Source organism: Orcinus orca, chromosome 1 (assembly GCF_937001465.1).
Source record: "Orcinus orca chromosome 1, mOrcOrc1.1, whole genome shotgun sequence".
Lineage (NCBI taxonomy): Eukaryota > Metazoa > Chordata > Mammalia > Artiodactyla > Delphinidae > Orcinus > Orcinus orca.
The window spans coordinates 114,525,989-114,538,016 of NC_064559.1; the positions used below are offsets into that span (position 1 = coordinate 114,525,989).

Consider the following 12,028-nt stretch of genomic DNA (forward strand, 5'->3'; position numbering starts at 1 on the left):
TGTGGTTTTTGTTCCACAGGCTGCAGGATTGTAGCTCTTCTTGCTTCTGCTGTCTGCCCTCTGGTGGATGAGGCTATCTAAGAGGCCTGTTCAAGTTTCCTGATGGGAGGGACTGGTGGTGGGTAGAGCTGACTGTTGCTCTGGTGCGCAGAGCTCAGTAAAACTTTAATCTGCTTGACTGCTGATGCGTGGGTCTGCATTCCCTCCCTGTTCGTTGTTTGGCCTGAGGCAACCCAACACTGGAGGCTACCTGGGCTCTTTGATGGGGCTAATGGCAGACTCTGGGAGGGCTTATGCCAAGGAGTACTTCCCAGAACTTCTGCTGCCAGTTTCCTTGTCCCCACAGTGAGCCACAGCCACCCCTGCCTCTGCAGGAGACCTTCTAACACTAGCTGGTAGGTCTGGTTCAGTCTCCCCTGGGATCACTGTTGCTTCTCCTTGGTCCCGATACGCACACTACTTTGTGTGTGCCCTCCAAGAGTGGAGTCTCTGTTTCCCCCAGTCCTGTCAAAGTCCTGCAATCAAATCCCACTAGCCTTTGAAGTCTGATTCTCTAGGAATTCCTCCTTCCGTTGCTGGACCTCCAGGTTGGGAAGCCTGACATTGGGCTCAGAACCTTCACTCCAGTGGGTGGACTTCTGTGTTATAAGTGTTCTCCAGTCTGTGAGTCACCCACCCAGCAGTTATGGGATTTGATTTTACTGTGATTGCACCCCTCCTACGATCTCATTGTGGTTTCTCCTTTGTCTTTGGATGTGGGGTATCTTTTTTGGTGAGTTCCAGTGTCCTCCTGTCAATGATCATCCAGCAGCTAGTTGTGATTCTGGTGTTCTCGCAAGAGGGAGTGAGAGCACGTCCTTCTACTCCGCCATCTTGGTTCAGGGCCCTGCCATCCTTTCTCTTCTGTTCTGGGCTGAAATACTCCCCCTTCTGCAGCATCTCAACCTCCATGGGGTACGATCAAAGCCTTTGTGGGTACAGGGGACAGGGGGACCTGAAAGAGTCACTTATGGAGGCCTGAAACATTATGTCCTTATTTTATTCTTTCTTTTATTCATTCATTCCACACACACTTACTGAACACCAACTATGTGCCAGGCCCTATGCATTGCAGCTGGGTTACTTCCTCACCGCATGATCCTCTCTCCTGACCTTCCAGTCACAGGGATAACTCCCAAGTGGCAGGGCTTCCATGACATATCAGAGGAATCCAGGATTTCAGAACAAATCTGTGTATGCTGACTGAAACAAAGTCTCAAAGTTCATGAAAGTTAGCTCTGAAATGTATAATAATTTACATGTAAAAATAATAATATAATATATATCACATAGTTATATAATAAATCCAGTTGGTCCCCACTTCCAGCATCTCCCTTTTTGTGTGCCTTTGTCACCTCCTTGCCCTGCTGTCTCCCTCCGCCTGTGTGGAAATATATTTTGACTTATCTTGACCTGGATTTTTAATGTTGTCAGCCTGCCTTGGATTGATCTGCTGTCCTCTCCATCCCCTCCAGAACAATTTCCTACCTCTTCACCCAAGGTCAGGTTTCCCCACCCCCATCCCCTGCTAGCCAGCTCAGAAATAGAAGTCTTATCTCTTTCCCTGTTCAAGTCAGCTGGCAAATGTGAACAATATATAAATTCATTATGCTGTCCTAAAGAAAGGGGCAGAAAGAAACTGGGATCACCTTTCCAAATCAAGGAGCCTAAAGCCCTGAAGGGTCAAGGGTCCTATAGCAACCTCAACCTCCCCCTCCCCCAACCCCCCAGCACTGGGCAAGGGCTGACACAGGGTTTATTTTGGTTTTGGGTTTTTTTTTAACATCTCTATTGGAGTATAATTGCTTTATGATGGTGTGTTAGTTTCTGCTGTATAACAAAGTGAATCAGCTATCCCTATACATATATCCCCATATCCCCTCCCTCTTGCATCTCCCTCCCTCTCACCCTCCCTATCCCACCCCTCTAAGTGGTCACAAAGCACTGAGCTGATCTCCCTGTGCTATGCGGCTGCTTCCCACTAGCTATCTATTTTACATTTGGCAGTATATATATGTCCATGCCACTCTCTCACTTCGTCCCAGCTTACCCTTCCCCCTCCCCGTGTCCTCAAGTCCATTCTCTACGTCTGCGTCTTTATTCCTGTCAGATTCCATATATATGTGTTAGCATACGGTATTTGTTTTTCTCTTTCTGACTTACTTCACTCTGGAGAGGGTGTGGAGAAAAGGGAACCCTCTTGCACTGTGGGTGGGAATGTAAATTGATACAGCCACTATGGAGAACAGTATGGAGGTTCCTTAAAAAACTAAAAGTAGAACTACCATATGACCCAGCAATCCCACTACTGGGCATATACCCGGAGAAAACCACCACAATGTTCATTGCAGCTCTATTTACAATAGCCATGACATGACACAGGGTTTTTGTAGAGCAGTGGGGACCCAAGGTATCCTCAGCTCACACACTAGCCCACAACAGCCCCACTCAAACTGTGCTTCAGCCACTCCTGTGCTCTCTTCCCCTCCGGGCTCACACCCTTACCTACTTCTTAGAGCATCGCATCTGCTGTCATTTTGCCCCTGCAAAGAATACGACAGGGACCATTTCTCTGCAGAACTTTACAAAACTCATCCTGTGTAATTAAGATCCAGAAGGAATCAGCTTAGGCTTCTTCCTCCCTCTAGCCCCTCAGGATGAGACTCCCTCCCTTCTGCCTCCTTTCCCACCCTTCTCCCTCTCCCTCTTTGCTCTTCCTTGAAATCAGAGTAAATATTTGCAGTGTTTTCACCTCCTCTGGATACTGTCTCTCCTCACAGTAGGCTCAGTTCTGCCTCTTTTCACCTTAGGCTTCCTGTGAGAGGAAAAGAAAAAGAACACAAGAATACTGCCTGCTTCCAGCACTGGGTCTGTCACAGCGAGGCAAGGAAGGCAGGTTGGGGAACTTAGTGGGGAATGGAGAGATGGGACAGGAAGGGGGTTAGGGGTGCTGATGACAGTTCTCAGCCCAGACCACATACTCAGGAGCTGTGAAGGTAAGCTCCAGCCCATGTGCCTCAGGTGGAGAGGAAAGGCTCCAAAGGTTGTCATCCTTTCCCATCGTGACTGATTGGCTTGGGATTATTACTGAAATAATTCCACGACTCTTTGCTGCAGAGACTGGGTTTTCTAAGCCAAGTGAACTGGAGATCAAGTAAGGAGGTCTAGCAGTGGACAGAGAGGGGGAACGTTTTTAATGGAAATTTTAATTGGAATAATTGTAGATTCACATGTAGTTATAAAATTTCATATCCAGCGTATGGACATTGCTGCCAATCCTATTCAGACTTATTCAGACTTCCTATTCAGACTTCCCCAGTTTTACTTGTACCCATGTGTGTGTGTGTGTGTGTGTGTGTGTGTGTGTGTGTGAAGTTTTATACAGTTTTATCACCTATGCAGGTTCACATCCCCCATCTCAGTCAAGGTACTGCACAGTTCCAACACCATAAGGGTCCCTCCCACTATTTCTTTTATAACCACACCCCCCTCACTCTATGTCTACCCTTTCTCTAACCTCTGGCAACTATTTATCTGTCCTCCCTTTATAAAAACGTTTTTTTTTTTTAATGGTATATCAATGGGCTTATACAGTAGGCAGCCTTTGGAGATTGGCTTTTTTCATTTCATATAATTCCTGGAGATTCATCTAAGTCATGTGTATCAGTAGTCCATTCCTTTTCCTTGCTGAGTAGTAGTCCCTGGTATGGATGCATCCCAGTTATGGTTAACAGTTTGCCTGTTGAGGGACATCGGGCTATTATAAATAAAGTTGCTGTTAACAGCCATGTGCAGGTTTTTGTGTGAACGTAAGTTTTCATTTCTCTGGGATAAATGCCTAAAAGTGCAATTGCCCGTGTTCTCTTTTGGCTTTTCCATTTCTCCCTCTTTTTCCTTCTTCTGCCTCTCCCAGGGTAGAGATGTCAATACTCATGGTCCAAGGGCACCTGCCAGCCAGATAGCTAGGAAGTGCTTCATCGTGAAACCCTTCTCGGGGCTGACAGAGTTCTTGAGCTTATTAGCCTGAACTTGGAACTGTGCCCAGGGTGGCAGAATCCTCTATCCAAACCTCTCCTCCAGCCCTGGAATGTCTACAGCTGTTGAAAATGCAACTTTCTGGGCTTTGCTCATCAAGTTGAAAACTTGTCTGAGTGGAGTTGAAATTCAGGGAAGGAGGAGGGGGTGTTATGGAAGCAGCGTTGGGAGGTTGGAAGACCTGAGCTGAAACCTTGCCCTGAACAAGTCACTTCCTCTCACATCCTCCATTTCCTCGTCTGTAAATTAGCCTAGATGATCCTTACATTCTCCGAACTCTTACACTGTACTCATGTTCATGGAAGAGAAGGAGGCTGACCAGTACACACAAGGACTGAGCCCATCACAACGGCTTTGTTAACATGGATTTCTGACCGACTGTGTAGGATCATCTTCCTTCCTGGGCCATCACAAGCCTTGCTTGAGCAAATACTCAGTGCGAAGCTCTGTGCTAGGTGCTGAAGATAAAAATATGCATAAGTCACAGGCTCTGGCCCTCAGGGGCTCAAAGTCAAGCCAAAAGTCCTCACCAATTACATATGCTGGGTATGGTTCTATAAATATATTGCAAACCTCTTTATCCTGTGTGGGAAATGATTAAACGATATAGTGCATTTGTTATGACAATCTGTTGCTTTAATAGCGCCCAGGGTAAGATAAGATTAAAAGGAGTGCCACAAAGGAGAGCAGGAGAATCTTTCATCTCTAGAAAGTAATGAAGACAGACCCCAGATACAAGAATGGTCTGGCTGTAAGTGGTGCGATCAAATTATATAAGGCTAAAATGAGCTGACACAACCAGATTTCCATACGCAGCTCTCAACACCCAGTGCTCACCCAAAGCAATAGTAGCCACATCCTCAAATGATGAAGAACTTGCTTGAATGTAGACATTGAGCTGAGGGGAGGGCTGCAGCGGGATCCCCAGGAACGAGAACTGTCCTGCACCTGGAATGCATGTTCTTTGCTCAGAGAGAAGCGGAATGGTAGGGCTTACTTACCATCCTTTCTCTCCCTGCTTCCTCTTTTTATTCTCTGTCTAGAGAAGAGTTCTTCCTCAGTTTTACAGGCAGATCTTCTAGGCTCAAGCGCTGACCTCTTCGCCATATTTAGAAACCAGGGGAAGTCGTTGAATTGTTCCTGCAAGGACACAGTGGTCACAGGGAGACTTCCCAGGGAACAATAGCTATCGTGTGTTCTTTGTGCTTCTGTTGACAGCCTAAATCCAAGTCCCTGGCCTCCTTTTAGCAGATGAGCCAGCCCAGTAGGACACTTGGAGGGGACACTTCCCCATGCTGGGGAGAAGGTCACAAGAAGTGAAAATTGCCACAATTTTCCAAGGGCTCCTCTGTTCAGAGTCCATGTTGATGTTAAATGTGTATTTTCCCAGAGGCAGAAGGAAGGACCCCTCTGCCCCAGAATAGGTTTGTGAGGCCTTGTGGGCTCTTCTTCCCGCAGCTGGGTCTAGATCCACAAGAGCCCAAACGTGAAGCTGCATTTTTTTTAAACCAGCAGGAAGCCCTCTACCCGTCCCTTCTCCCTCCCTCCCAGAGCCTCTTTCCTCTTAGGCCTCACACTGTGGCTGTGCTGCTGTCATAGTGACACTGATTATGGTTATTAGGAAGGAGAAGAGAAGTCAGCCTGTGCAGTGTGTCCGGCCTCTCCCACTGCCTCTGCAAGCAAGAGAGATGAGTTTGTGTGGTTGAGGTACCACGTGACCCTTGCACAGGATACTGCCGAAGGCTTCCAAGGATGGAGCTGGGAGATTCTCAGTCGCCGCAGCTAAAGCCAGGGTGGTGTATGGAAATGTGCTCCATCCTCTCCTCTCTCACACCCACATTGGGCCCCTTGTCACACGCACATGCACCTACACTTGTTCCCATAGACATGCACAGCAAAATATACATGTATAGACACATCCCAAAGACAGACATGCAATTGTAAATTCTTCTATTGATTTACAAGTTATCAAGCACTGGGGATATATCAGTGAACAAAACAAAAACCCACTGCCCTCAAGGAGTTTACATTCCTGTGGGGAAAGAGAGACAATAGCGAGATAAATATGTAAAACATATACTACCTTAGTAATGAATGCTAAGGAAAAAATAGAAAGAGGGGAAGGAGTTGAGGGGCACGTATACACACTCCTTGCTTTTCTTATAATTAACTGGTATTTGGGCACCTGCTGTATGCAGGGAATTGCACTGGACCCTAGGAGAGAATCAGGAGAGCTATAACATGGGCTCCTTTAAAGAACTTGCAGTCTGAGATGAGAAATACCCCAATGCAATACTGAATGCATAAAGGTCATGAAATTTGAGGAAGGAGGGAGGAATTTGATGAGTGATATTTCCCTGGCCAGGATCACACCCAGGCTGGAGAGACAAGTGGAAACCCCTAGGCACTCTGACCATGACCATGCTCACTCTGTACAGGGGGGTCACAGCCTCTCTGACCCAGTCCCAGGTCTATAAACAGAGATCCCTGCGGCGGGGAAGAAGCAGCTTCCTCCCCTTCATCAGACATCACCTGGGAACCCAACCTTGCTGGGACAGCCCACTGTCGCTGGCTTGGCCAGGCTCACTGTCTTTTTGTCTCTCAGTCTTGCTCACTCTTTATTCTCTCTGCCAATCACAGAAGGCCCGCCTTGCCAGGATCCGTGTGGCCAAAACAGGGAGCTCCAATGCCTACCTGCACAGCAAGCGCAACGGACTCCTCAACGAGGCACTGGAGCTGATGGTAGGTGCCTGGGGGACTTGGGTTGGGGAGATGGAGGGGAGGACGGGCTTGCTTTTTCTTCCTGGGGGCATCAGCACTCCCACCCCAAAGCCCCAAAGTTTCCCCAGGTAGCAGCCACCCTCCACATACGTCTTCCATAGGGTTCTCATCATCACCCCTAAACCCCCTTTAGCTCAAGGGCTCCCAGCCAAAGGCTAGCATGGTCTAGGGTGACCCTAAAATTTGGTTCATCCAGATTTTTCCAGTCCCCCCCTCCCTTCTGCGGAGAGATGAAGGAGATGGAGAGAAGGAGAGCCAGCAGCTTCATACTCAGCCTCTCCTCTTCTCCTCCTAGGGCACCCCGGAAGAGGAGCACATGGGCAAGACCACCTCACTCATCGAGAGCCAGCACCACCACCTGCTGCACTGCCTGGAGAAAACCACTGTGAGTCCCAGCCCAGTGCCACCTCCCTTCTCATCCCTGACCCCTGACCCTTTTCTGAGGTCAGAACTTACAGAGTGAGAACTCTGTCCTCACGTTCTCACCCCAGGCTTCAGAAGTCAAAGTTTGTCCCCTTAGATCCAAAGAGTAGCAATGAGGTCTCTATCAGCCCTCAGGAGGAAGACCCCAAGGAGTGGGGCAAAGCCACCAGGGTCAGGAGGCCCGCAGCACAGAGGAGGCCATTCCCCCAGTCTTTCCACACACACCCTACATCCATCCTCACAGCCCATTTCTTAGTTACTGAGGCCTAAGGGCTCTGCCTATCAGTTTCTCAGCTCTGATGAGCACCCCTCTTCAGAGCTAGGGCTGAATTTATACTAGGTTACTACAGGACAGCAGAGAAGAATGTCAGTTTTTGTCCTATCCCTGGGGCTAGGTTGATGCAATCTGTGGGTCCCTTTTCTCCTTCCATTCCACTTGGAACAGGAGAGAGCGAATGAACAAAGCCGTGCATATATTTCTCTAGCCACGGATTTTACCAGTACCACCCCATCTCAGTCACCCTGCAATTCCCAGGGAATTCAGATTCTGAAAGGCTGATTGCTAAAAATGAGTCATGGCTTAGGGTGCCCCAGCTGGAATGTGGAATGATGCTTGTGCCTCACCAACAGACTGAAAGGAAGGGCAGTGGGGTCAACCCTGGAGCCTTGGCAAAAGTGTTAGGAATAGTAGGGAGGGAGGAGAAGTTAGGCTGGACAACCAAAGAGAGACAAAGAGAAACTCCTTCTTGTTCTTTTCTAGGACCTCCTTCCCCAAAAACGCTATGGTCAGGGCTCAGCACACTAAGGAAGGAACTCTCTAATTTTCAGTGTTCCATATCCTGGCCTCCCAGATGTGGGGGAAGTAGATGTTAGGTGACTCTTAGTATGGACAGCCGTGGACACTGTGGATGGCAGCTGAACCCAGTGAGGGCTTCCACGGTGGGAAGGTACTCTGAAAACCCTAGTTTCCAGGACTTAGCCAATGTTTCTTAGTGTCAAGAACCGTACAGGTGTATCTAGAATTTCTCTCAAAGACTCAGAACTTGCCAAAGAAATAGGCCTGGACCCAACTGCCCTTTCCAAGTTGCATGTGCTGGGTGGAATGTGTAAGTTGAAAGGATATGGGTGAAAATATCTGGGTTTGAAGAGATGGAATGTTGGCATTGAAGGGGTGGAATGCTGAATTTGAAGGAAAGAATGTCGGATTGTGGGGATATTGGGATTAAAGAGATGGAATGCTGCATTTTAGGCAAGGAATGTTGGACTCAAGGGATGGAATGTTGGGACAAAGGAGGAAGAATGCTGGAAGCAAGGGATGGAATGTTGGACTGGAAGGGTGGAATGCTGGGATTGAGAGATCGAATGTCAAAACTGAGCCTGGGAATGCTGGAATGTACAATCAATGGTGTTTTTATCTTCTGTTGGCATGTTGTCCTGTAGGGGTTGTCCTATCTTGTGGATGATCCCCTGTTATCTGTACGAACCTCCACCATCAAGGTATAACTTTTTTAAATTTCAATTGATGTTTTTCTCTCTGATTCTTCTGAGTCTGTGGAGTCTCCTCTTCTTACCCCCTGGTCTGGTTCTCTGCATGTGCTGTTGATTCTTCTTGGGCTTATCCTAACTCTGCTTATCCTACCCAGTACCAGCTCAGGCTTCCAGTTTTTTTGTGCCTTTCTGATTCCCTTTTTTGACCTCCCCAGGGGCTTGGAGGGGTGGTGGAACATGGAACCAATGTTGGTACCTTGTGAGTGTCCATGTGCCACATCTGTCTGTGCCACCCGCCCAGCCCTATGGGGACTCCTGGTATCGGCTGTCAGGGCTGGTCTCTCTCTGAACTCCGTTCTCATGCTACTTCTCCTCAGACTTTCTCCTCACTCTGGCAGCCTTGGCCAGACCATTCATGGCATAGATGTTTAGTCACCTTGGCTAAACAGCCATATGTTAGTTATCCTGGGCTCCACTCCACCCCATCCTGGTGGCCTCCATCAGGAGTCTGTTAGCATCCCCTTCCCATGCTTACACTTGACTTAGGGAATCCTGTGCCTTTAGGTATATTAAGGAGCCATACCCCATAACCAGGTGGAAAAAACCCAGTACTCAAAAGCAATCATAACCCTGAGTGTGTGACCGCATTGGCCTTCCAGAGCAAAGCTCTCCCAATACTGTGAATAATCCAGTGCCTTTAAAAGCTTATGTCTCACACTTGCCCAGGATTCATAAGGATCTCACCCAGTAAATCCAGAAAAGACAACCCAGCGTACCCACTACCCATTGTTAGTGACTCCTTACCTGCCGCTCCCTGCCCCCCGCCACCAGAAGATCCTGTCAAAGCCTGCAAAGTCCGTCAAGTCTTTGCTTCTAGCTCTGAGGATGCCACTAAGTCCCTCCATGTCCTCCGTATCCCTTCAGCCAACGCTGTAGACGAAGTGAATGTCACATCATGATTTCACAACCGCAGTCTCCGCCCTCCAGTCTGATGACCAGGGCTGTCAATGGTAATCTCCTTCCTTCATTTGATGCCTGTAGGATATCCCCCATGTCCTGAATGCTTATCTGTGCTCCAGGCAGCTGGGAGCCCTTCTCCCAAGGCCCAGAACAGAGACAGGCAGCTATACAGGGTACGGGGGCTTATCCCCCCCACCTCCTCCTATCTCCTTCTCCTACCTCTTCTCCCTCTGCTTCCCACAGAACCACGAGTTTATAGATGAACAGATGTTTGAGCAGAACTGCATGGAGAGTTCAATGCAGAACTACCCATCCACACGGAGTCCCTCACTGTCCAGCCACCCGGGCCTCACGACCACCTGCTGCTCCCGTCGTAGTAAGAAAACCACACACCTGCCCAACTCCAACCTGCCGGCCACCCGCCTGCGCAGCATGCAAGAGCTCAGCACGATCCACATCCAGGGCAGCGAGCAGCCCTCCCTCACTACCAGGTGGGTGGCTCCCATCTCCATCACTCCCTAAGGTTTGCAACGCTCCCTTCCCAGAGTGAAAGGCTCTCAGCATTAGGAGACCCCTGGGGGTCCTCAGCCTTCCCTCCTCCTTATCTAATGCCTGAGTCCCTCACCTCACCTTCCTCCCCCACCTTCCTTCTCATCCTTGCAAGTTAACCCACAGGCCTCTCATATGCTTTGGAGGATACTATAGCAGGTGTAGGCCCAATGTGGGGTTAGATACCAGAAAAAATAAGAACAACAACAAAAATCCATAAATGACCTACCCTAGTGCGAAGAATGGACTGTTTTCTCAAGACAATAATTTTCACAATTGTGAAATTATATGAAATTTCGGCTTATCCCAGGCTGATTTCGAATCACAGATTCAAATCACTGACTCTCTACTTACATGTAGGCAACTTCCCACTACCTCCAATGAGAGGCAAGGAATTCAGGGAAACCAAAATCAAATGCCACAAGGGATGGGAAAAAAATCCACTGGAGGGAAAAACGTATACTCTGAATTCCAAAGCCCAGTATCCATGACTTTTACAATTCGGGGTAGTTTAGGAATAATAATCAGAATGGATAATTACAGGCCGATTACCAAAAGCAGAGATGGAGGGACACCCAAATCACCTCCCAGTTACTGTGAGCTAGACAGGTAGAGGGTCAAGGAAGCTTTGGGACACTAGCAAGACGAACCATCATCAACTCACTCTTTTTTTATCCCAGTCGTTCCAGCCTTAATTTGAAAGCAGACGACGGACTGAGACCAAACTGCAAAACATCCCAGATCACCACAGCCATCATCAGCATTCCTACTCCCCCAGCGCTAACCCCAGAGGGGGAAGGTCGGCCACCCCCTGCCAGCCCAGGCTCCAACACGAACATTCCTGCCATAGCCAGCAATGTTGTCAAGGTCTCCGCCTTGTAAAACCACTGGACAGAGGGCCAGTGCGGGTAGTGGGAGTGAAGGGGGCTGGCATGTTGGTGGGTGGCCACTGTGACCACTCCCTCCCCCTCCCCCACTATTTCTGCCCACCCTGTTGCACCCCCAACACTGAAACCTGTGCCTGGAAGGAGAAAGAGGCAGCAAAGGGGCACCTGAGGTTCACTGCTGCTAGCGTGGACATAGCCCTGTGCCACTGCATCTCACAGGGGCCAGAGGAAAGGGAGGGCGGGGCGGGTAGGGATGGGACTGTGCGGTTATAAGCTGCGAGCCAGGACAGGGCCCGGAGTGGGGAGCCTCAGACCAAATAACCATTGTTTCTGGAGACCCCAGTGAGGAAAATACAAGACCAAGAGCAGCACAGAGGCCGAGTTGTCACATGCAAAACAGGAAGAAAATATAACACTGTGTATTTAAGCACCTTTTTCAAGGCTCTTAATGGATAATATTTATTCATGGGAAAAGGTGGAAAACAAAAACACCCACGGAGTTTTGTGAAATGTTTTTCTCCATGGACCCAATACCTTTGAACCAAAACAATGCATTTTGTGAGGGGGGTTGTTTTTTTTTTTTTTCTCCTTTTATAGCAAAAGCTTTTAGGCTAAGAAGTCAGTTACTGCTGAGTTCTCTCTTCGTTCCCCCAGGTAGGTGAGGTCGACTGAGCCTGGGCCCCACTGCCCAGCTGACCTGCACAGAGCTGCCACGTGACCACACAGCAACACTCACCCTCTGTCTGCCCCTGTCTCCTTTGTCTCTGTACCTTTCTGCTTCACCCCCTGGCTGTTTTTCTCTGTATCCAGCCATCTGTCTCCACATGGACCCCAGTGATACTGAGACATGTTAGTAAAGCCTTCTC

General features: G+C 48.7%; 1 protein-coding gene across 2 annotated transcripts in view; it reads left to right on the forward strand.

The window, feature by feature from the left end:
- The window catches only part of KCND3 (potassium voltage-gated channel subfamily D member 3), a 231,969-nt gene extending 220,222 nt beyond the window's left edge, over positions 1-11,747 (forward strand). Inside the window, exons 4-8 of one of the 2 annotated variants that reach the window (XM_004263188.3) lie at positions 6,715-6,816; positions 7,151-7,240; positions 8,719-8,775; positions 9,970-10,217; positions 10,956-11,747. In XM_004263188.3, the coding sequence (XP_004263236.1) occupies positions 6,715-6,816; positions 7,151-7,240; positions 8,719-8,775; positions 9,970-10,217; positions 10,956-11,157 (699 nt within the window). In that variant the 3' untranslated portion in view covers positions 11,158-11,747. The remainder of the gene's footprint in view (positions 1-6,714; positions 6,817-7,150; positions 7,241-8,718; positions 8,776-9,969; positions 10,218-10,955) is intronic. The other variant, XM_004263189.3, reaches the window with a different exon arrangement.
- Positions 11,748-12,028: the final 281 nt, after the last annotated feature.